General features: G+C 41.4%; 1 protein-coding gene across 14 annotated transcripts in view; it reads right to left on the reverse strand.

Moving 5' to 3' along the window:
* The window catches only part of FGGY (FGGY carbohydrate kinase domain containing), a 427,695-nt gene that overhangs the window by 378,957 nt on the left and 22,632 nt on the right, over positions 1-26,106 (reverse strand). For 11 of the 14 annotated variants that reach the window (XR_004302223.1, XM_032427727.1, XM_032427768.1 and 8 more), the window contains 2 exons: positions 18,433-18,544; positions 12,015-12,166 (listed from right to left, as the gene is read on the reverse strand). The exons of 1 other annotated variant lie outside the window; for it this stretch is intronic. Coding sequence is in view for 11 of the 13 variants with exons in the window: in XM_032427727.1 (XP_032283618.1) it covers positions 12,015-12,166; positions 18,433-18,544 (264 nt within the window). In the remaining 2 variants the exon portion in view is untranslated. Of the gene's footprint in view, positions 1-12,014; positions 12,167-18,432; positions 18,545-26,106 lie in introns of those variants that run through there. 2 more of the 14 variants (XM_032427759.1, XM_032427801.1) reach the window with 2 other exon arrangements.

Consider the following 26,106-nt stretch of genomic DNA (forward strand, 5'->3'; position numbering starts at 1 on the left):
CCACAGTTCCGACCCTCTGGCAAAGCCCAAATGAGAGACAGAAGCCAGGGAGGGCAGAGCCACTTCCTCAGGCAGGTCGCTCATTCCCTCTGAACACTCCCTAGTCTTGCATTTTTTGAGCCAGAAGACACTGACTGTTGAGATTACAAAGCTTGGAAGCCAAACTAAAGCAGTTTTTTAAGAGGGTGTGGGGACGGGTACTGATGGGGCTGTAGAGTTGAGATCACTTTTTATTACCAAGTTTTACCTAATCCGCAGCCTCTCCATACAGGAAGGATTCAGGAGACGTGGGGTGTTAAGGAGATCCCTGAATGACTTTATCATTCAGCCAGCAGAGTGGCCACAGCATGATGCACAGAGATAACCCTTGAGTGAGGTCAGCTGCAGAGGTGCCTCCAGGACCCCTGGGTTCAGAAGAGGTAAGGAACTAGTTAAATCATTTACTCTTTTTTTTTTTTTTTTTTGAACTACAAACACTTTAAGGTGAATGCAAAGGGGAGGAAAAGGCCAGCTCTTTAAGAGGTAACTAATGTGCTACAGCATGGACAAAGAGGAATGGGTTGGAATTTGTGTAGTGGAGGGTCTCAGGCATGATCCTTTAATTGGGAGTCTAACTTAGGATGACTTCGATTATTTTTTATTCTAGAATTCATATTTAACTTCAAAATTTCAGTCAGACAAATTTGTTATCTGGGATTTGCAACCTGAACTATGAGAACTAGCTCTCTACCCAGGTGTTTCATCTGTAGAGAAGATGGGGGACCGTGCCTGATAAAGACTGGAGTTTGACCAGCTAACCTCTAAAACTTCTTTTTAAATCCATTTCCTGGAGTTAGAAAACCCAGGTTTCCATTCCAGCCCTGCCAGATCCAACAGTCAGTAAGTGGTAATCTACTTCATTTCCTCTATCCTCACCTTCTTTATCTGCAAAGTAAGTGATCACATCCACCTCACAGGACTTTCATAAGCATTAAGTCAGATAGCAAACTTAAAAGCACATGGCAGATATCTAATAAATTCTAGTGCTAGTATTGATGATGTTTGTAGACAGCAATCAAACAGGGTAAATACCTTAAATAGAATTTAGTAAGTATCTCAATAAGGTAAACACATTTCAAACTGTTTTTATAAGTGTAACAATGTCTCAACTTGCAAAAACTTAAGGATGATTGATGATGGATAGAAGGGCAGATAGATGGACATATACCTGATAAAGCATGTAAAATGTTAATGGCAGAATCCAGGTGATGGTTCTGAGTATTTATGATAAAATTCTCCAAACTCTTCTGTATGTTTAAAGATTATGATCATAAAATGTTGGGGGAAAATGGCTTTCACAGCCTCTTGCACTTGGTCTTAGACCTGGGAGCCACTTGAGATAAAGGACACTGTCAGCTTCCATTTTATCTCCCCAACCCCAAGCATAGCATCTTCTACATAGTAGTTATCAGCCAAAAGTTTGTTTCACTGATTAAATGAGTATGTCCCTATAAGACAGAACAGCTATTCTCATTTTGAACCAAAAAAAAAAGAAAAAAGAAAAGAAAATGAATAAAAAGAAAAGAGTAAAACCAAGCTGTATATACAGAGAAAATGAGATTGACTTATCTTTCCAGAAGAATCCCATCTAGCATCTTTCCTGACTTCTGGCCTGCCTCCTCTCTTGCCTCAATCAACATCTACCTACCTTGAGTCTCCAGATTTCCAAGGTTACAGTTCACTTCCACAAGGCGGATTGTGCCAACGAGTTCCTCTATCACGACACACATTAAATGCATTGTCTTTCTTCATACCTTTTCTAAAGCTCATAGAGTGGCATTGTAGCCACTATAAGAAAAGAATGTTGTCCAATTTTTGTTTTACATTGAATCATCCCACCTAGGCATAAAGGCAGCTGAACTTAACAATCTTGCTCTTGCCTCTGGTTACATTAAAAATGCCTGGATGTAGCTGACATCCCTACACAGTGGTCAGGAAGACAGGCAGCAGAAATGCCGGGCACATGGGCCTTCCTGCTACAGCCACATGTGTGGCTCGGACCAGGCAACGTGAGCTCATTTAGCAGGCATTTATTGAGTATGATTTTAATGCAAGCACTGTGTTTGGCTCTAGGGAGACAACTGCCCAGATAGAGGCATTTGTATGGATAGAGAGATTTGGTCCCTGCTCTTATAGAGCTAAAAATCCATCAACCCAAAGGAGAAGGAACAAGACATGATTTAGAACCATGAGAACCTTCACTGAAGGGGACCCAATCCTAATCCCTGTGGACAAGCATTTCATTTCTTTGAGGCTTGTGTATTCACCTGTAAAATGTGGCAAATAGTAATATTTATCCCACAAGACCATGTCATCATGGTCAAATAAAGAAAATATACATCAAAGTCTGCCATAAGCCATAAAGCAAAATACAAAACATAGTATAATAATGCCGACATTTATTAGATGTTACTAGTTATCTGACCAAGTCCTTTTATGTGGGGGAGGTCTACTTTTTAAAATTACTTTGTTGGACTATAAAACGAAAAGAATACAGTACATACTTGGCATAAATCAAATATGCAAATGCAAAGATGATAAGGAAAGGATTCGTTGTCCAGGTAGATGAAGGCACCAGCTTCAACACTCCGAATATTTAGTTATAAGCCCAGTTTATGGGCAGACCACGCTGGAGAGAAAATCCACAAAAGATGCCCTCACAACAGCTGACAACACGGTCCACACTGCTCAAAGGCTGGGAGAAATCTGGTCCGAACGTAACAGGGCCCCTGGTATACACATTCCAAAGAGAGGCTGTTGGATTCAGTACATACGCCTTGGATTCTCTCGCAGGGTAAAGGAAGCAGTTCCAAGGGTTATGCTCAAGACACAGAGACACAGTAGAGAGGCCAGGAGGAGCTCCTGCCTCCATCTGGGGCCTTCACTGCACACACAAAACAAGCTGTGACTCAAGGTAACAGGACTACAGCCAAGGGGTGGCTAGGGGGTGGAAAGGAGTGGTAATACTCCAAACTTCCCTTTCCACAATGGGGAAGAGAAAATGAACTTACATTTGATCCGCAGGAGATCTTTACTTTAGAATGGAACTGCTGGTCAGACGTACACAACAAACAAAAATGGCATGATAAACGATTTGGTAAATTCATTCATCTGTTCATCCATCCATCGGTTAAAAGATCTACTGGGCGGTTAGTGTTAGATGCTAAGCAGTGCCCTAGACATTAGGGACACAGAGATAAACGAGGCACAATATACTGTAATAAATTCCAAGGTAGAGGAAAGGGGGGGGATGCCATGGGGGACAAAGGGCAGGAGCCTAATCAACACCCGATGGAGAAAATCAAAGAAGGCTTCTTGGAGTCTTGAAGAATTAGTATAAGTTTTCCCAAGTGAAGGACGAAATTGTAAGTTTGCCAGGCAAAAGAAAAACCTGAGCAAAGACTCAGAGGTGTGAGAGAATATGGGTATAGCATTCCTAGAGCCACTGACAGAGAAGTTCGCCATCTGGAAAATCTTTCCACTTCTCTAAGCATTTTGTTATAGGAAAAGTAATGATGGATTCCTTGAACAAATTCCCACAGCCTGGGTCTCCAATCCAAACGCCTAGAGGGTAATGCTGGGAAAGGAAACGAGCAGAGCAAGCTGGGTGGGGATGGCTGTGAAATGAAGGACACTTGCCCCTTCTAAAGCGGGCAGCCCCTGCTCAGCACTAGCCAGTTCCTTCCACATGGGAATGTGGGCCCCCGACTGCCAAATCCTTTGGTTATTTCTTCTAAAGAAGCAGAAAATCTGGATTTTTATGTGAAATTTCTTAGTTTTTAAATGTTGAAAACTAATTCAAAAAAAAAAGTTTTTATTTTTGTTTTTGTTTTCAAGCACAGGGTAAGGTCAAACAAAACCCATCTGGGGACCAGATTCGGCCTGTGAGCTGCCAGGCGGCAGCCCTGCCGTGTCGTAAGAAACAAGTGCTCTTTGAGAACAGGCAGCAAGGCCCGATGGGCAGAGCCCAGGAGCTGGAGGAAGGCTGGATTTGGGGAGAATCCTGGCGCCACCTGTATTTGCTGTGTAGCTTTGGGGAAGCTACTTAAGCCCTCTGGGTCTTGTTTTCTTCATCTGTATAATGGGGTAATAATACTGTGTTGGGGCTTTTAAGGAAAACATGCCCAAGAAGAAAAAAATCCTACGCTAAATGATGAAGTAGTATAAAACAGAAAGGTTAGCTAGGACTACAAGATTATTTTTTTCATGAAAAATTACCAAGAAGTAATAAAAGCGTGAGCACTGTGCTATAACAGTAGCAAACTATTGCCCCATTGTTAACGTTTTTTGTATACATAGCCAGTTTTTTTCTATACTGATAACTTTTTTTTAAAGATTTTATTTATTTGAGAGAGAGAGAGAAGGAGAGAGAGAGAGAGAGCCACGCGAGTGGGGAGGAGAGGCAGAGGCAGAGGGAGAAGCAGGCTCTCCTCTGAGCAGGGAGCCCAATTCCGGGCTCCATCCCAGGGCCCCTGGATCATGACCTGAGCCGAAGGCAGACACTTAACAGACTGAGCCACCCAGGCCCCCCTCTATATTGATAATTTCTTAAAACAAATATATTCATAAGACTGCACAGTTTTGTAATTTTTCCTTTTAACATTATAATGTAAACTTTGTTGTTATACAAATATTACCTACCCAGTACTATGCCAGAGTGATTTCTACATCATAAACCAGAGATCATGTCATACTTATGATTAAAATCCACTGACCCTTCCCCACTACTGTTAGAATAAAATCCAAATTCTTGCCCATGGCCTCAAGGCCATGCAGGAGCTGGTCTCTACCCAGTGCTCCAACCCACCTCCCACTACTTTCTGCCTTGTTCACACCCTCCCAGCCCTGCTGACCTCCTCTGCTGATCTCACAGGTACTTTCATCCCTTCATGAATCTGCTGTCCTTTCTTCCTGAAATCATCATCATTCAGGTCAAACAAAACCTCCCAAAAGAGAACATGCCAGCCATGCCAAATCTGTTCATCTGTATTTTTCCTTCATAGCATTTTCCAGAAAATATAATCACTTTGTGTGTGTGTGTGTGTGTGTGTGTGTGTGTGTATGTGTGTATTTGTCTCTTTGTCTAGTTTCTGCCTCTCTATACTAGAATCTAAGTTCTCAGAAGCCTACCCAGGGCCCTTACCTGTCTTGCTTACTTTGGAATCTCTAACGCCCAACACAGTACCTATTGCACAAGAGACAATAAACAATATTTGTTAAAGGAAAAAAAAAAAAAAATGAACCCACCATCCATTCTCCCTGGCCTCAGAGGCTCCTGAAGTTATCACTTACAAATTTCTTCCCTGAACTAACCTATCCAAACCCTGCAAGGCAAACACTTGAAGAAGGCGGTTGGGAGAAATGGTGATAAGCCCAGATTCTAGATCTGAAATGCCAAGGTTCCAATCCCAGCCTTGCCATTTATTAGCTTAGTGACCTTGGGCAAGTTGCTTAACATCTCTGAGCCTGTTTCATCATCTGATACTTCATAGGGTGGAAGTGAGGATTAGAGGAGTTTAGCACGGATAAAATGCTTGGAAAAGTGCTAGATATATAATTAGCACTATATACGCTTTAGCTACTGTCTTCACCTGTTTCCTTTCTCCGATCTGATTGCTCAGGTGAGCTGTTATCTTTCTTCTCCCATCAGACTATAATCTCTTGAAGGCAAAGACCACTTCTGGATCCCGATAGTGGATTACAGAGGCCCCCACAGGACGGGTACAGGGCGCAGAGCTGTGGTATGGCTCCCGACGGAGGTTTGCTCACCCAGTATGAGACTGTAAGTCATTTAATGTTTCTGAGTTTCAGTTTCCTTACCCACAAAAAGAGATCATATCGACCCCACAAGTCGGGTGTGAAGAGTAAATAAAATAATCTTTGTGAAATAAAATAATGCTGAGGCTGGAGGCAATGGTGAATTTCAGGGGAAACAGTAGAAGGTATTAGGTAAACCTGCTTCAAAGTTCAAAGTCGGCTGCCTTCTGGTATAGGGATTACACATAGGATGTGGATGAGTCACATAAATGAATGACTCTGAAAATATGTTTTGTACTATTATACTGGATATTTTCTATGATTGTCTCTGACAACCTCATGGTGGTTTTTAGATGCTTTCCTTAGCTATTAGTCAAACAGGAAAAATACCACTCATTACAGCCAACTACGTGAAATAAGATATTCTAGTTTTTAAAATTCTTTCAGTTGGTGATAGGATATTACTGACATGACCATCAGTAGAACAAACTTTTTTTTTAAATGCAATGGAAGTGAAGATGTAACTACTATCTGAATATCTACTTGCATAAAGTGCTTTACAAATATCTGACTAAATTATAATAGTTGCACAAGGCTGACACTACTATTCTCATTTTACAGCTCAACACTGTGAGACTCAGAGAAGTTGATTTCATTCGTCTGAGGTCCCAGAATTGGTAAATGGCAGAGAGTGATTTAAATCCAAGTGTGTCTGGCTTCAAATCCTGTACTTTACTTCTGTTACAGAACTGTGATTTATCCCCCAAATTTCCCCAATATCTTATATCAGCTCTACTGCTAAGGTCTGATGAATGTGGGTGAACAATAATAGGCCTATACATGCAATTTAAAGCCAGAGTAACTCACAGAGAAAGACTGTAGTTCCCACCATAATTGCCATTAAAAAAGAAATGGTATATTTCAAAGAAAGGAAATTAACATTATCTTCCACAGAATTTCAAGCAAGAAAAAATCTAAGGTAATAGATGTTATTATACAGTCAAGAAGAAGGAAAGAATGAGGCCAGACAAGGAACTAAAAATGAGCTGGGACAAGCCTCTTACTTCACAGAAAGGACTAGAACCAGGCTTTCTTGACCTCTCACGGAGTTTTGTTTTGTTTTGTTTCAATAGTTCTCACAAAAAGCACTCCACTCACACCTTCCACAGCTAACAGTTAGTTATCAAACCACCTCTCTAGGCATCCCAACTCCCAGCTTCCTCCAAAGAATCTACATATACAGCAAAAGGCACATTAGAACCAGAGAATCATTTCTTCATTTTCCCAGCACGCTATCAGGGGAACAGAAGCACAGAGGCATGAACTGGGGAGAGATGGGGGAGGCGGGGGCAGACAGATCTTCTAAACCCATCAACAAAATCCTCAGACATTCCAGCCAGTCGGTTCCAGTCGGGAAAGAACAATGAAAATCTCAAACTATAAAATGATTAGCTTTCTGCTCTGCTGACAATGGCAAAAAGAGGAAATGAGTTAAAAGTCGGATTGGAAGATCTCCACGAAGCCCCTACACACCAGTTAATTATCTTCCATTAACACTGAGCTGTCAGGATCGGCATCAGCCCTTAACTCTCTTGACCTTCCCCAGTCTGCACCTTGTTACCCTGCAATGTTTCATGTTTATAAAGATAGGAGACTCCAGCTGTTCCAGCCTTGACAGAACTTAATTTACATTTGGCCTTCATTAAGATGAGAGTCAGAATCATTGAGACCAAATGGAAAAGCCAGACTGCTGGGGGTTATGAAAAATTCAAATGGCATTTCTCCTTTTATCTGACAATTCTTATTAAGGAGACATACATCAACCTGAAACACACAAATTTTAAATGTAAAGGACATGATTAAAATTCCACATTGCAGAACCAGGACCCGCGTGACTTTGCCCAAGAGCTGCGGTGGTCCTAGTCTATCACTTGGGTCTTCTGGGAAGTCTGAACTCCAGATTCTGCCCGACTCCCGATGTCATCAGATTCCAGGCTAAGGACAAGGAGCCCACGAATGACAGCGGTACTAAAGTGAGTGGTCAGCTCTGACTCTGCCATCTCGCTCGCTTCTCATAGCCAATCAGCCTCCATATCCTGCTGATAGTATGCTCTAAAAATTCTGGAACCTATCTCTTCTCCACCCCACAGTGCCTACTTTACGCCTCATGACTTCTCACCTGGGGGACTGCAAAAGCCCCTTACCGAGCCCCTACTCAAAACTACTTACTGACTACCTACTATACGGCAGGCTGATTAGGGGTAGTGAAACAGCCATGAACAAAATGGATAGGCTCTCCATCCCCCCCATGGATTACAGTGGTGGGAAGACCCAAGCACCATGCAAATCATCATACAAAATAATACATCACTACAATTTAAGAAAGATACAGTGAAGTAAGAGGGCAATGGAAAGAGATCTCTAATTTATTGGAGAGTCAGGCAAGGCTTTTCTGAAGACATAACAGTAAAGCTGAAACCTGAATGATAAGTTAGGATCGGTGTTGAGTAGAGGGAAGAATATTCAGGGGCAGAAAGGACAGCATCACATCACCAAGACCAGGGGTCAGCAAACTTTTCTCTAACGGTCTACAGAGTAAATATTTTCAGCCTTGTAGGCACACAGTCTCTGTCTCAACTACTCAGCTCTGTCACTGTGATGCATTTGTCTTGAAGGTGTAAATGTGATACAAAAGCAGCCACAGACAAAACATAAATGAGTGTGGCTGTGTTTCAATAAAACTTTGTGGCCCCCCCAAAAAAAAAAAAAAACTTTGTGGCCCCAAAAATCTGAATTTCACATAATTTTCACAAGTTACAAAACATCATTCTCCTTTTGAATCCTTTTTCAACCATTTTAAGTAAAACCCATTCTTTGCTCCCAAAACATCCCAAGCAAGCAGCAGGTCAGATGTGGCCCATGCACTGGAGTTTGCCAACCCCTAGTCAAGACGGAGGTGGCAAAGAACAGAGCATGTTTGAGACACCCTGACGGGGTCCCGGTGGATAGAGTGAGCAAGGTGAGGGACACACAGTAAGCAGAAAGGGGGAGGTGAAAATGATATCACATACCATCTTCTGGGCTGTGTTACAAATTTTGGAATTTATCCTAAGAGCAAAGCAAAGTCAACAAAGTGCTATAATCAGGAAAGTATGAAAACTGGTTCTTACTCCCACACACACACATTTCCTCACCCCTAATCCAGTCTCTTCATCCCTGCCAAAGGTATCTAAGACATTCCCTCCCCCTTGCTTAAAAACCATCTATCACCAAATAAGCCCTTAACAAACTGAGCCCAGGCTACTTACCTGGCCTCATCTCCTACTACACTCAGAGAAGCATCCTGGGCTCTCATCCCAGGACCTACGTACCTTACCAAAAACGAACCATAGTCTTTCTCTAGAATTTCCTCCCTGTCTTCTCTATTAGGCAAAACCTCCACTCCTATCTTGAGACTCATCTTCAAGAACTCCTCCCGGAAGCAAATTATTTTCTCCGAAAGCACTTTGCATATTCCTTTATCAAGGTGCTTAGAACATCTTCTGACAGTTCTGGTTCCGTGTCTCTTTCCTCCACCCAAACCCCCCCTTTGCTTCCCCACCACTGCCCCAGAGGACACTGGGCCCCTCAAGGGTAAGCCTGAGTACTCTTTGTGCTTGTGTCCCCAGTGCCTGTGACACTGCTGGGTCACAGCAGAACCTCAGTTAATATTTGGTGAATTAAAGAGCGAATAAGGGAGTAAACAAATGACAGCCCCATGAGCTTAGCACAGAGTCACGTTCTGACTCTGATGTGCTGTTGAACAACTCTTTGAAAGTATCTAACTTCCTGGTACCCCAGTCTCCAATAGCCCCATTCAAAAGAAGGTACCATCTCCTGATTCTCCACAAATACGTGCTCTTCAGGATATAAAGCACAGAGCTTCTCGAACTAGAAGTGGTTTTATAAGTCTCTGGGCCAGCAACATCAGCATCGCCTGGGAGCTTGTCAGAAATGCCAATTCTCAGTCCCTACCCCAGGAGTACTAAATCAGAAATCTACAATTTAACAAGATCCCCAGATGATTCATTTACACCTTCAAGTCAGAAGAGGGTCATAAGCCATCTGGGTCAGGCTTTAAGGAGAAAATGCTAAAACTGGTATTAGACAATATCTTTTATTTGAATTTGTAATCATGATAAAAATCAAAGGAATTCTCAGCATGGATTCCTGTATGTGTTTATCAAAAATAAATAAATAAAAATAAATTTAAGAAATTTTAAAAACCGTTTTGAGGCTCAACCATCAGGTAGTTAAATACACGATGAAATAATGTTTCAGGCCTTTCTCAGAAAACTCTGAAATGGAACTAATTAGATGGATGGATGGTCAGTCTCTGGAGGTCATAATCACTGACTGTCATGCAATCTAGAACCTAATTATTTTCTATGTGCTTTATTTAGTACAGTTTGATCTCAAGCACACAGTGCTGAGCATCCAGAGAGGTTCACACCAGATGTGTATTCAGACCTCCTGGGATATACAGCCCCAAGCCAGCCATGAAGCAGGTGCTCAATAAGGCCCTGAGGATGTACCAATGACCACCTACCTGATCCTCCTCCCTTAATTCAGTACAGCTCTTCCTTACCTGTGGCCAAGAAGGGTGTGATGTATCCAACCCATCTGTTTCCTTGCAGCGTGTTTAGGCTGGTTTAAAAACACCACTTCCCCTGTTCCTGGTCCTACCCTAAGTGACACACTTTAAAGAGGGATTTCAGTGCAGCATAACATGATGGGGCGAGCTGGGATTTGAAGGCCAGCAGACATGGGTTTAAATTCTGGCTCTACCATCTGTTTAGGAAAATCATGCTGCTATCTCTGTCAGCCTCAGTTTCCCATGCTGTCTATCAGGCAGAGCTTGCTAAGATTAAATCAATTAACGTCTACAGAACACAAAGCAGAAGGTGTGGGCAGTGCGGAGTAGTTCTATATTCTGATTGGTATTTCAGGATATATTTATATCACGTTTTCAAACTGGTTCAGACCAGCTCTCTCACTTTATAGATGGACAAAGTGGGGCCTCGGATGAGAACTGCTTTGCTCAAAGTCACATAAGATGATGCCAGTAGGGTCAGAAACCCCTGACTCCTAAAACGCTCTGTGTTTTCAGACTCTTAATAAATATAGAAGGCTTTTTGCAAATTAAAGCTTACACAACAGCTCAATATGCTAACCAGGTAACAAGCCAAACCTCCCTTGATTACTGATGCCCTCTTTGCTTCTGTCTCTTCTGCTCTCGGTGGCAATCCAGGGACACCTCCTCAGCACCCTTACGCTCCCCTCACCCCCATATACATTTTGAGTAATTGAAGACTCAGATCACCTGAAACCCCAGAGCCAGTAAATAAATCATGCCAGGTCTTACTCATTAGATGGATTCTCTCCTCACCAGACCACCTGGGAATTTTCAAGTCCCTGAGGTTCCCAGAGGACTTGAACTTTCTCACACATCCATCCCTACTGGGCACCATGAAGCTGACATCACCATTATCCACAGTTCATAATGGATCTGAACATCTGGAAACAGGAATCACCTGCAAGGGCTCCATCCAGAGATCACCGTATCACTCAAGGACATGGAAACTCAAGTTCAGGTGACATGAAAAACCCCAACATGCCACCAAGGTCAGATTAATCCTCGGGGGATACAAGTGCACAGGGAAAGAAGGTTCTGGTCAGAAGATGTGGACTTAAAGCCCAGCTCTGCTACTTTCTATTGAATGGTAATCAGCCTCTGAACTCCAGGAGAGTCCTGGATATTAAGAGAACTGATTTTGGAGTCAACCAGGCTCAGGTTCCAACCCTGGCTCTGCCACATACTTATCATGTCATTTTGGGTGAGTTGGTTAATCTCTATTAGCTTTAGTTTTCTTGTCTACAGAAAACCCTCACCCCCTCCCCCCAAAAAGAGACAACCCCTACCTTCATAAGGTGGCTGCTAGGATTCAAAAAGATAATCTGTGTCAAACACTTATCACTGTGCCTGCCTAAAGTTAGCACTTAAAAACAGGAATGATTTAACTGCAACGTAATCAATAAATTGGGATCAACCTTCATCAGAGAGCTGCTGGGAAAAATCAAACCTAACAGACTTTAGCACGGCGCCTGGTACAGATGGATCCGACATCAGCAGAATCCCCGGCTGTGATTAGCATGCTCGCTGCACCCTAGGCGCTCACCTCCTTGAGCCACAGAAGCTTCGGGGCCTGCATCTCCACGGACATCACACCACCGACATACCGCAGGACACTGTGCTTGGTTTCGTTGATCCTGTGGACCTGACTGACCGCCCGGTGGTCCAGCCACATGATGATGTTTCGGCGGGGATCCCCTAGCAGAAACGAGAGAGGGGAAGACACACGCATAATCTTAGCCTTCTACTTCAAGGGGGCACTTCAAGAATCCCAAGGGCACCAATCTGCACAACTACTATAATTTCATACATCAGCAACAGCAAGGGAGAGGGCTACCACCAACATGAATTAGTACATTCCACCCAAGCCTTGGATTTGCCTTGGTGCGATGTGTCCTTTAAGTGTCACCCCAGGGTCAAATGTCGACATTAAAACCGGTTGAGATCCAGCCATTAATTAGATTCTCATTCATTCTCTCCCAACTTCTTCCCCTCCTGTCCTATCCCTTCTGTTCCAGAAAACCTTTTCTGGGTCTATCTTCGGGAAAAGAGCCTATGAAGTAAGCCTAAAACAATACGTTGGCTTTTTTAGATCTGTTTGGACAGACACTTCAACAGAATAATATATCCAATATAACACGCCAACTACATCCATACGATGGCTTTTATCTGCTTATAGCCCCACTTCTTCTAGTCACTTTGATTAAAATCAGTTAACTTAGCTGTTTTATCCCCCTCTCTCGGTTTCATGGAGTGGGAAGCAATGGAATTATTTTCAGTTTGGGGATCAGGCGGACCTCATGGGGAACGTGCACTATTTCAGTTACAGGTGAAGATACATCACAAGAGTCATTAAATTTTTCTTAGCCTAAGTGTCCTTACCTAGAAAACAGGGATAACAACACCTAATAGCATTTAAGGGTTAATTGAGATTTTTCATTCACCGAACAAGGCAATGCGCATAAAGGCAAGTACCTATCACATAGTAGGCTCTCAAGAAGAAGAAGAAAAAAGAAACAGAATTTAAAACCAGCTGGAAAGGCAGCGCAAGCATGCACCTCACATCCGACCTCTACCATCCTGCAGCCCACACAGGAAGAAACTGTCCCTTTCTCCCTTCCACGGCCTCAATTAATTCCTCATGTACTAATGGGCAAGCCAATAGTCTTTTTACAGTCCTCTGCTTCCTGGATGGCAACATGCAGAGAGCAGCAATGAATAAACTGGGAGATAATAAAAGGGAAAGATAAAAGGGGACCCAACAGTAATTGAACCAGGCCCTTCACACATTATTCTGCAATTGCAGAAGAGCTGTAGCAATTATATATCTTTGCTAATAACAAATGTTTATAAAGCTGTGTGTATGTGTGTGTGTGCGTGCCCCAAGCCCTGTGCTAAACATTTTATTCGCATCTCACTTAATCCTCAAAACAACTCTCTGACCTGGGTCGTTTTCCATGACAAACTGACTCCAAGATTTAAGACATGCCTCCTATCTCACAGCTTGGAAAAGCATATAGCGTGCTTTGAAACAGATCTGTGCTGAGAGAATGGATAAATAAATTGGTACAACAAACTTAAACTCAAGCTACACATATCAACATGAATAATGCTACCAGCTGGGATATTTTTAAACACCATATATATTGTTTGTTGTTGAGGGTAGACACATATGTTGGGAAAGCACAGCAACAACGTGTTTGTGAACACCAACTACAGCAGCCTGGTCACCTGCCAGGTGCGGGGGTGGGGGGGCTGTGGACATGAGCCAAAGCTTCAAGTAGTTCTTCCCTTAAAAAAAGTCTGTGGTAAAGATGGCAAATTTTCATCTCTTTATCCTCAGTAGTGGGTACACAAGAGGCTACGAATTTTATTTTCCTTATTTTGCCATGTCTCTGAAAAAGAATCTTTAAAACTTACAGAAAAAAAATGCCAACCTAAGAAAATATGGAAGTCAGGTCATCATCACCATGATGAGGCAAGGACTCAGTCTCAGCTTTGCCTGCTGGGGGGTTCAGGTCCCACAGAAGCTCCTCAAACAACAGTAATACTTGGAAAATAAGAGGAAATACCTGAAACCTTCCAGAGAGACATCTAAGATTTGTTTGGTTTCTTTTTTAAGATTTTATTTATTTGAGGGTGAGCAAGAGAGAGAGAGCGCACAAGCAGGGAGGAGGGACAGAGGGAGAGGGAGTAGCAGACTCCCCGTTGAGCAGGGACCCCGATGCGGGGCTCGATCCCAGGACCCTGGGATCATGACCCGAGCCAAAGGCAGATGCTTAACGACTGAGCCACCCAGGTGCCCCTAAGATTTATTTTTAAATAGCTGAGCGATTATATTGTATAATATCATTGCTTAAAGTTTTGGATCTCAACCCTCCTTGCACATTAGAACCACCCAGGGTAGTTTTAAAAACATTGATGTCCAGGTCTCATCCCAGAAACATCACAGAATCAGACTGTGGGTGTGTAGGTAAACACACACACACACACAAGTGCACACATGCATACACATGCATGTGTGTATGTGTGCGTGTTAAGGGGGACAATGTCAGGGCACCTGGGTGGCGCAGCTGGCTAAGCATCTGACTCTTGGTTTCGGCTCAGCTCATGATCTCAGGGTCATGGGATCAAGTCCCACCATGGGCTCCACGCTCAGCACAGAGTCTGCTTAAGATTCTCTCCCCCTCTCCCTCTGCCTCTCCCCTCCGCGTGCTCTCTCTCCCTCTCAAATAAATAAATCTAAAAAAAAAAAAGGGGGAACAGTGTCAATACTGCTTCTTAAATATTGTATAAATGCAACTGCAGCAGCTTCAAGACAAAAACACCTGTCGCTGAACTTTCAACTGGAACGACTTTCCAGCTCCTACTGCCTCTACAGGAAGAGGCTCTCAAAACAGGTGCGGGGCATGTCTCACAATGAAACTGTGAGACTCTATTAGCTTATTACATATATATATGAAGATTATCTATTAATGATTCGCATTGTGAACAAAAAATAGGAAGTTAATCATTTTCCAGTTCTTATAGAAAATCACAAATCAAGGACTCCACTGAAAGCTCATTTAATCTCTCACTGAGCACCTGTTACCTGCCAGGCACAGTGCAGGGTGCTGGGATGCCGGGAGGAATATGCCACAGTCCTGCCTGTATGCAGCATGTGGCTGGACAGACAAAGCCAGTCTCCCAGGTAAGTCAACAGTCAGAACAGAAGTGGGACATGGAGCACAGAGGCGGCTATGCACAGCTGAGCCCGAGGCTGCACAGAGAGCTTCCAGAAGGCAGGGAAGCTTTCATTTAGTTCTGAAAATGACTGGCCGCTGGTCAGCCAGGTGAAGATGGTGAGGAAGGAGGCTCTAACATGAAAGGGTCAGCACGTGAAACAAAGCACAGGCCTTAGAAAGTGTCATGTTTTAAGAGAATTAAAAGCAACTGCTAGGGGCGCCTGGGTGGCTCAGTCGTTAAGCAGCTGCCTTCAGCTCAGGTCATGATCCGAGGGTCCTGGGATCGAGCCCCACATTGGGCTCCCTGCTCAGTGGGGAGCCTGCTCTCCCACTCCCCCTGCTTGTGTTCCCTCTCTCGCTGTGTCTCTGTCAAATAAATAAATAAAATCTTTTAAAAAATTAAAAAAAAAAAAAAAGCAACTGCTAGAGCAGAATTTGGGTTATACAGTCAGTTTACCCATGGGCAGATTATTCATCCATGTATTCATTCAATTAACACTCTGAATGTCTCACAGGAGGTATGCTTGTGGGAAATCACTATGAATTAGCAAAAACATCTCAATATTAGGTTTCTATTGCAGAGTAGCCTAAGTGATAACTCCCTCCCCGACCCTGAATTACCACCCTTGCTTCTTGCTCCCAAGAGCTCCTGTGGCTGGGATGACCCAAGCAGAGTTGTGCTGTGAGTTAGGGGGGGTTACAGAGTTGGAAGCAGGCAGCACTGGCTCCACGGTCCAACCTGGGGGCTGTCTAATCTCCAAAGGAAAGAAGATCAAACAAGAAGAGGCTAAAATGAGAATGTTTTATCATGTAGTCATGATTAATGTTCTTAAACTACTGTACTTAATTTACTTGGGGTTTTTTCCCTTTTCTTTTTTTTTGTTACCATCTTTATATTTTTGCCAGTATTGTGGGTTTGCCTTTAAATGGTGTTGGTTAATTTCCTGACCTCACTGCCTGCTCCTCACAATTACTCCAGTTAACCAAGAGCTGTTCACTGCCATGCAGGCATAAGAAGTCTTGAAACAACCTTTGAGTCACCTTTAAAATTCAAATTTCATTTTCTAGCACAAGATAATCCATTTCAGATAAAATCTAACCTTAATAGAACCCGTTGAAAGGCAAGAAGCTGGTAAGGGGCACATGCTGCTGGATGCATTTGATGAATGGGTACATTTTAACCTTTTTGGTGGAATAAAATTATTTCAACACTTATAATTTGGGTTGCAACCTAACTACCGTTTTAATAGAAGGCCTGTTAACAGGAGGCAATTCCACCTACAATGAGAAAAAAGATGGCACCCAGAGAGGGTGCATATGTAAGCAGGCTTAACAAGGAACTCTTCTCTTCCACTTCAAGTGTTCTTTCTTGTTCCTGGTATCTTAGCTGCCCATTCAGCTGCACCCAGTGATTCTCTCTACATACCAGAACTATGGAGGAAACTTTGACAATACTGATGCCCTCCTCTCACCACAAGCCAAGCGAATACAAATCTTGGAGATAAGGCTCATGAATTGGGGACTTTAAAAAATCCCAGGTTGATTCTAATATAAAGCCAGAATTAAAAACCATGCATTTTAGCAGATCAGAGGTTAGAGCCCTTGGAACCTAGGGCTGTTAACATCTAAAGTCCACCTCAAATGAGAACTCATCCAACATCATCCCTAAGAGACCATTACTTGGTCACAACTGAAAGCAAGTCAATCAAGGAAGCGCTGACAGCCTCCCCAAGGGGCCAGATCCATGGCTGGACATATCTCATAACTGGAGAGTGCTTATTGCTGCTGCAAGCTGAGGTCTGCTAGCCCAGGCCCATTTCTTCGGTCTGTGCTTTCTGAAGTGGCCCAGATTGGGGCTGTTCTGCCCTCCTAAGCCAGAACAATGCCAGGTGAGCCAGTGATCAGCCACTGAGAACAGGGAACATTCATGTTTGTCTTTGACATCCCAACACTTAATGAGACAGGGCTTGGGCACATGGGAGGTGCTAATAAATGTGGCAAAAAGGGGGAAAAGTCTGTGTGTGTGTGTGTGTGTGTGTGTGTGTGTGTGTGTGTGTAGAAAGATGGACATCATTACCACTGTGTTCTAACCATTCATCCACTTGCATACTTTTTCCAGCACATGTAATTTATATAAATCACTCTTCTATGAATTAGGTCCATAAAAGTGAGTGGGACACATTCTCTTTTTAGGAATTCATGATCGGATGGAAGAAATGTTTCTGAGCATTCAGGTGTCAGGCTCTCAATCCTCACAGCAAAGCTATGGTTCATTATTCCAATTCTTTCAGAAAATGCAGAGGGAAAGTGACTCGCTCAAGGTGTCATGACTCAGCATGAACAGAGCTGAGATCCAGGACGTTCCTGACTCCAGTTCCATGGTGTCCCAGTGTACCCTGGTATCCATAGCCACCTGTTAAGAAGGGCACTGCGACAGCAGTGTCCACTGCGGAGGGTTCTCAAACACAATCTTGGCCTAAAACACATTTGCAATGGCTATCTTGGCAACAACTCGCTGATGATGCCTAGAGCCACACTCCTTAGATGGAACATGCAATTTCCACTGTGCTGTGTTCTCCACCACTCCCAAATGTCTTCTGCTCATGAAAAGGCTAAAAATGAGTTGAAATTTATCTCCACACATGTGCTATTGGTTTTTTTTCAAACCTGTTCCACTTTACTCATTTTCATTACCCACCCACTACTATGGGCTTTTGGGTTTGCAACCTCAGTGTTGTGCTACTTGCTAAAATTTTCCAAGAGGGATAGACCTTGACCCATGAAAAACTTCTGATGATGAACCCAAGTGGCACATACATTTGGAACAGCTCATTATTATACTCACAAGTCTCTATTAGGACAATGTCATTAAGTGGGAATGTCCTTTGGTCTGGCTACTGAAAACAAAGAGGCCAATCTGTTTCCAGCTTCTGTGTGATGCATGGTCCTGTCTACCTTATTCTATTTCCTTTAAATGGACTTGGCTCACCTATGTCCTTCCTTCAGTGAGCTCTCTACTGTGGCTCTGTGCATTAGTGAGCCAAGTCTCTCCCTAATCCAGCTCCCATGTCACCACTGCCACCAACAGTTCTCCAATCAGGTAACCTCCAGGACATGATTCTGGCCTCCATGCTCCACCACTAAATCTCACCCTTGGCAATAAGAGACATCTGACCTCGTGTTACATCTGGGGCCCAGCCAGTCTCCCACCACCAGGGAAAGAAAGTGGAATGGTCCTACCTTCATGGTTTACTGGTAAAGGACGAAACTGCTTATCCAAAACCACCAGAGAACACGTGGCATCAAACCCAAGCCCTCGGATTTGGTTTACATCAATCCCTTGTACAACTTGCTGTTTTAAAAACAAACAAAAACATAAATTACAAGACAGGCTTTTAAAAGACTGAAAACAGTTATGACTAGAAAAAAAGTGAATGGCTAAATTGAATAAATATTTACAACAGAAAACAGAAAGAAGTTTCATATAACTAAAATAACAGAAGATCCTATAAATTAGTAAGTCGAAGACAACCAATCTAATTGTAAATCAAACAAAGGACACGGCAAGTCACTTCATAAAATAAAAAGAAATAGTCAAAGAGCATAAAAAAAGATTCCCAACTCCACTTAAATAAATTAATGCAAATAAAAACACACCAATCTTTGCCTTTCACATTGGCAAATATGTATAAGATTAACAGTATACAGTAGTGGCAGATAGAGAGAAGTGGAACTTCTCTTACATTATTCTAACTGTGTAATAATTTGGTACAAATTTTGGAGAATAACTTTATTAAAATTTATTAAATTTATTAAAATTTATTAAAATTAAAAATGTGCATAACTTTTGCCCAGCCAACTCACTTCTAGGAACCTACTTTAGTGAATTATTAGCATAAGTTATATGTGGATTAAATTTAACTGTATCACTATTTAAGAATATATTTAAAATTTGGAAAAACTATTTTTTATTAGATTATGGTACATCTGCAAAATGGAATATTGTACAGCCATTAAAAAGACGTAGAGAAGTAGCTTCTGAATGTGGTACTCTGAAGGGGGGTGGCAAATTCTTTTAGCAAAATAAAAGTATCAAGCTGGACAAAATAATCAAAAACAACCATTTGGGGGCTATGGAATGTGAATAAAGCCACATTTATTTATTCTTGAAAAATAAAACATTTAATTTTTGAGAAGGATTTATTCTTAAAAAATCAAAATTGTATTTAAAACATTCCCACAAATACAAAATAAAACAAAACAAAAATCTCTAGGACCAGATGGCTCCACTGGCAAATTCTGTTAAACATTCAAGGAAGAAATAATTCCATTCCTTCACAAACTTGTTTAGGATATAGTGAAGGAGGGAACATTTTCCAACAAATTCTACATGGCCAGCACTACTCTCATATCAAAGCCAAACAAAGACAGCAAAAGCAAAGAACACTATGGGCCAGTATCTGCCATGAAAATAGGTGTAAAAATCCTTAACAAAATATTAACTACAAAACACGTATTATATACTATGACCATGTGGGGTTATCCCAGGAATGCAAAGTTGATTTTATATCCATAAATCAATTAATGTATTATACATATTAATAGAATAAAGCACAAATACCAAATGGTCATCTCAACAGATGCAGAAAAAGAGAGAAAAACAAAACAAATTAATAAACCCAGAGACAAGGGAAATTCCACACCTGATAAAGAGCATCTACAAAAACCTACAGCTAACATTACACTTCATGATAAAATGAATGATTCCCTCCTATTATAAACAAAGAAAAATGTCTCTTTCACCACTTCTATTCAACCTGCAGCTAGTGTTTCCAGCCAATGCAATTAGGCAAGAAAAGAAATTTAAAGCACACAGACTGGAAAGAAAGAAGATCAAGTGTCTTTTTTTGCTGAAAACATGATCTCATATGCAGAAAATCCTAAGATAGCTACCAAAAAAAAAAAAAAGCTACTAGAAGTAATAAGCAAGTTTAGTAGGATCACAGGATACAAGATTAGCATATTAAAATTAACTGTATTTCTATATACAAGCAACTAACATATCAAAACTGAAATTAAGGAAATAATTCCATTCAGAATAGCATAAAAAAAAAACCCTCAGGAATGAATTTATCAAAAGAAATTCAAAACCAATGCCCTAATAATTATAAAACATTGCTACAAAAGAAGCTACAAATTGGAGAAATATGCTATATTCATGAAATGGAAAATTCAACATTGTGAAAATGGCAATATCCTCAAATTAATCTACAGATTCTACACAACCCCTATGAAAATTTCAGCAGGTTTTTGGATATTTGGGATTTTTTTGTTATTGTTTACAAATTGACAAGCTGCTCTTAACATTTATGTAGCAATGTTAAGAATGTAGAAGAGCCTAAGCATTTTTGAAAAGAAAGAACAAAGTTGGAGAACTTAAGCTGCCTGATTTCAACTTTATATAAAACTATCATTATATAATTAGTGTGGGATTGGCATAGGATAAATTTATAGATTAAATGGAAAAGAACAGAAATATAAGAGATAAACCTAAACATTTATGGTTGATTAATTTTTTATAAAGGTACCAAGACAATTCAATGGCAAAAGGACAGTCTGTTCAATAATAGGGCTGGAACAACTAAATGTTCACATGCAAGAAAAAAAAAAAACTTACACTTCTAGACTTTTACCTCACATGCACACAAAAATTAATTCAAAATGTGTCATATCTCTAAATGTAAAATATAAAACTACAGGGGCGCCTGGGTGGCTCAGTCGTTAAGCATCTGCCTTCAGCTCAGGTCATGATCCCAGGGTCCTGGGATCGAGCCCCACATCAGGCTCCCTGCTCTGCGGGGAGCCTGCTTCTCCCTCTCCCACTCCCCCCTGCTTGTGTTCCCTCTCTCGCTGTGTCTCTCTCTGTCAAATAAATAAATAAAATCTTTAAAAAAAATAAAAAAATAAAATAAAACTACAAAACTTGTAGGTGAAAATTTTTCTGACATGAGTTAGACAAAGATTTCTTTAAAAGCAAGACTCATAAAAGAAAAACAACAGATATATTTGACTTCATCAAGATTTTTAAATTTTGCTCTTCAAATGCAACCATAAGAAAATGAAAAGATAAGCTACAGATTGGAGAAAATATTTGCAATTCATACATCTTATAATAGACCTACGTGTAGAATACATAAAGAACTCTTAAAACTGAAATAATAAAAAACAACCCAATTACAAAATGGACAAAAGATTTAAATATACACATCACCCAAGAAGACATACAGATGTTCAATAAGTACATGGAAATATACTCAGCATCATTAGTTATTAAGAAAAGGCAAACTAAATCACAATTGGAAAATACTGACAATACTAAGCATTAGAAAATTCGGGAGAAAGTGGAAACCTCACACACTGCTGGCAGGACTGGAAAATACAGCCACTTTGGGAAAACAGTTTGGCAGTTTTTAAGTATAACTTATCATACAACCAAGCAATTTTACTTAAGCATTTACCCAAGAAAAATAAAAACATATGTCAACATAAACGTTTATATGTAAATATTCATAGCAGCATTATTCATTAATACCCCCAAACTGGAAACAAATCAAATGTCCGTCAGAGTTTAATCAAATGGTTAATCAGTGTGGTATACCCATACAATGGAATAGTACTCAGCAAGAAAAAGGCACCAACTGTTAAGTACAACAACATGAATAAACCTTAAAAACATTATGCTAAATGAAAGAAGTCAGACACAAAAGAATGCATGTTGTAGGATTCCATTTATATGAAATTTCTAAAAAAGAGTAACTATAAAGACAGAAAGCAGATAAACAGTTATCTATGACTGGGGCTGGGGAGTGACCACAAACAGCCACAAAGGAACTTTTTTAAAGTAGCAGAAGTATCCTAAAATGTGATTATAGTGATAATTGTACAAATGTGTAAATTCAATACTATCACTGAATTATATATTTAAATGGATGGATTTTATAGTATGTAAATTATACCTCAAACTGTTAAATATTTTTTAAAGAGGTTCAGCTAAAGATGAAATGGAAAGACATCCATGACATGTTAGTAAGGTTAAAAAAATATAGAGATCTTCCTCCACTTAGGATGTGCTTACATCAGATAAACCCATCGTAAGTTGAAAATAGCGTTAAGTCAAAAATGCACTGAATATACCTAACCGATCAAACATCATAGCTTTGCCTAGCGTACCTTAAATGTGCTCAAAACACCTACATTAGCTTCAGTTGGGCACAGTCATCTACCACAAAGCCTATTTTACACTAAAGTGTTGAATATCTCATGTAGTTTGCTGAATACTGTACTGGAAGTGAAAAACTGAACATCTAAATGGTTACAGAATGGTGTGAGTGTGTTGGTTCTTTACCGTCAGGATTACAGGTCTCACTGGGAGCTGCGGCTCATTACCACTGCCCAGCTAATTAAGACAGAGCATCATATCACATATCACTAGCCCAGGAAAAAATCGAAACCCAAAATTCGAAGTATGGTTTCCATGGAATGCCTATCACTTTTGCACCATCATAACGTTGAAAAATAATAAGCTAGGGATGATTTTGTATACAACAAATTGTTAACAGTAGTGATTACCTCTGAGAGCAGAAATTGCAGTTGGAGGAAACAGGAGACTTTTTACATTGTTATATAATTTTTAAAGTTGTAAAATAATAGATTATTTCTATTATTCCATGCTGAAAGTGGAGCCTGCTTACGATTCTCTCTCCCTCTGCCCCTCGCCCCCACTTGTGCATGCAAAAGCGCATGTACGCTCTCTCTAAAAAACAAAAAATGTTAATAACCTTTTAATCCCACACAAGTCAACTCACAAGTGTCCATCCCCATTTAAAATACACAATTCTTCTTTTTCCCTGTTTTAGAATTCCAGACTTGTAATTTAGGATTCCAGGGGTGGGGGGAACATCTGCTAGTGACCCATCTGTGACTGCTGGCAATATCTTTGCCCCACAGCATGAGGTGAATGCCCTGCACACCTTTACGACACTGACCAATCTACACTTACATTCATGAAATCTTTCTTATGCACAAAGCATAGCGTGCTCTGTGTCACGTAAGCACATGGACAAATGAGAGGCAAAGGGAATAGTGATCAAGAAGACCAAATAAACTCAAACCTTCTCAAGAATTATGGTGGGAGTAAAATCCCAGTAGGTGCAAAGAAAATATTCTCTTCAATCTATTTTATGAAACCCCCTGAAGACTTACAAAGTTCTATATTCTACTCATGCCCTTTCACTCACAAAGGCTCAACCTCTCCATCTCTACAATAGAAATCGATCACAAAGAACTAGAAGAATAATTGTGACATGCATTTAAATCTGACTCGGTTAGGTAGCCACAACCCCAGCCTTACATGAAAATGTCTTATGATCATGCTGATCCAGGAGTAGGACCACCCTACTCCCCAACCCCGTCCCCATCTAAACCATCCTAGAAAGATGGCTGTCAAGGCCACACTACCCAGAAGGTACCTGGGACTTGACCTCTGACTGGAGGATTCCTTTTAATGCTCTTATTAATGGAAGAAGAAAGCAGTCCAGTAAACTCACCCCAATGACTTGGCATCGAGGGAACTTCCACAGCTAGAGAGAAAGCGCATTGCTCTTCTGAAGAATTTCCAGAGAAGATTTCTGCAACTTCATTTGGTAACCTGGTCCATGTCTAACATCTGTCAACTCGTAGCTATGGGGCAGCAAACAAATATTTGGGGAAGGGATTGTGCGTCGCTTTGTTCTGATGGTGGGAACCAGTTCAATCCTGCATGTGCTTTAAATCAGCGGGCTCTGCCATATTGGGTGGGAGGACAGTATTCCTTTGAAACCCTCCAAACTGAGAACTGGAGGGTCAGAGGCATACCTGGCTTTTTCTTTAGCTCTCTCTGGAGCAAGGGTCAAAGCCTAGGGCCTCACAGAGTCCAACTTGCAATTGAGTTTTGTGGATGGTACTGTATTCTTTTCAATCTTGACTTGAATGCCTGTCAGCCTTGGGGGTGTGTGGGGTTATGAAATCCCTGGTTCCCTCACGCTCATCACTCCCTGTTGCCTACACGATTCAATTACTCACACGTTCAATCAGTCAGCAAATATAATCAAACCTCTTCTGGGGTCAGGCTGAGCACTCTTCTGGGTATTTGGGAAACAAGGAAGAGAATATTAAAAAAAAAAAATCCTTGCTCCTTTGGAGACTACATTTAATTAGGAATAGACAATACCTAATACAAATAAAACATATAGTGTACTAGGAAATGATAAGGGCATGAGGAGTGCCAAAAAAGAGGGAGGTAGTTGCTGAGAAGATGAGATTTGAGTTAACACATAAAGGACCTGAGGAGCTGACCTTAGGGAAATCTGGTGGGAAATTCTTGCAGGCAGGAGAACAGCCAAGGGCAAAGACCCCGAGGTGGGAACAGCAAACAGGCTAATACAGCTTGTATGGGGAGTATGTTACCTGCAAGGCCCCTGGAGACACTCTATTTAACAAAATTTACCCTAGTGACTAGTACAACACATAAATCCAACCCTGGACCAGGAAGGACTACACAGCATCTTGGCTTAGGTATGGTGGTGTCCCTTGAAGATAAACGGAAATGGAGACCAAACACTTCCATTTATGTCAAGGACACCAACATTCTCCTAAGAAGGGAAATTCTAAAACTACCTTCACCTCCTTCCTCTCCACTTTCTCCAAGTCCTATTAGATCTTGCTTCCAAAGTCAGTCTTGTCACTCTTATTTATTCCTCTGCCAACGTTCTCACCCAACCATTCATGATTAAAGAGAAATTACTGAGGTGCCCAGGTGGCTCAGTAGGTTGTGTCCAACTCTTGATTTTGGCTCAGGTCATGATGTCAGGGTCGTGAGATCGAGCCCCACATTTGGGCTCCATGTGCTAAGCGGGGAGTCTGCTTAAGATTCTCTCCCTCTCCTTCTGCCCCTCCCCCTGCTGTGCGCTCGCTCTCTCTCTCAAATAAATAAATAAATCTTAAAAAAGAAAAAAGAAATTATTAAGCACCTGTATGTGCCAGCAAGGAGTACACATGCTGAATAAGACAGACATAGTTCTAGCCTCCCAGGGCTGATAGTTCAAAGGAATCTCAGCCTCCAGAACTTCATTAGAAGAAACTGCCTCCTAACTGGCATCCTTGAATTTAGTTTCTGTTCCTTGCAAGCCATCCTGAATCAGCTGCTAGTCAATCTGAAACTCAGGATGATTCTAGAAGATACCCTATTGGCCTCAGAACCAGCTGTCCCAGGTTTGCCCCCTCATGCAATGCAGTCTCCCCTCTTCCTCCAATTGGAACCCATCTGCCCCAACCCTGGCTGGCTCCTTCACATCCCCATGTCAGCACTTCTGTCCATGCCATTGCTCCAGCTCTGAATGTTGTCTTTTAGAGTTCTCCAGAGTCCCGGTTAGCCATACACCCTTCCTCAAGCCTTCTCCATTGATTGGGAATATAGAGACCTCGATTTCTTTACTCATTCATTCTTTCACTTCCTGAGTCTACTAGATGTTAGGATATGGGTGAACAAACTGTAGTTCCTACCCCCCAGAAACATCAAATCTAGAAGATAGAGATCAACTCAAAAAATCAAAGATTATTTATTTTTATTATTTGATTATAAAATGACTATTATTTTATTATTCATCAAAAAATGGATGATTCACAAACCATGTGAAGTTCTATGGTAAGTAAGTAAAATAGAACTTAGTTTGGAGGTGATACTGGGTGAGAAAAGGCTTCCTCCTTGAAGGATTGGACTTTTGAGCTAAGATTCGGTGCAGCACTCTCCAGTGGAACTTCCTGCAGTGATGGAAATGTTCTGTATCTGTGCTGCCCCATACAGTAGCCACCAGCCGT

This window comes from Phoca vitulina, unplaced genomic scaffold (genome assembly GCF_004348235.1).
Source record: "Phoca vitulina isolate PV1807 unplaced genomic scaffold, GSC_HSeal_1.0 scaffold2, whole genome shotgun sequence".
Taxonomy (NCBI): Eukaryota; Metazoa; Chordata; class Mammalia; order Carnivora; family Phocidae; genus Phoca; species Phoca vitulina.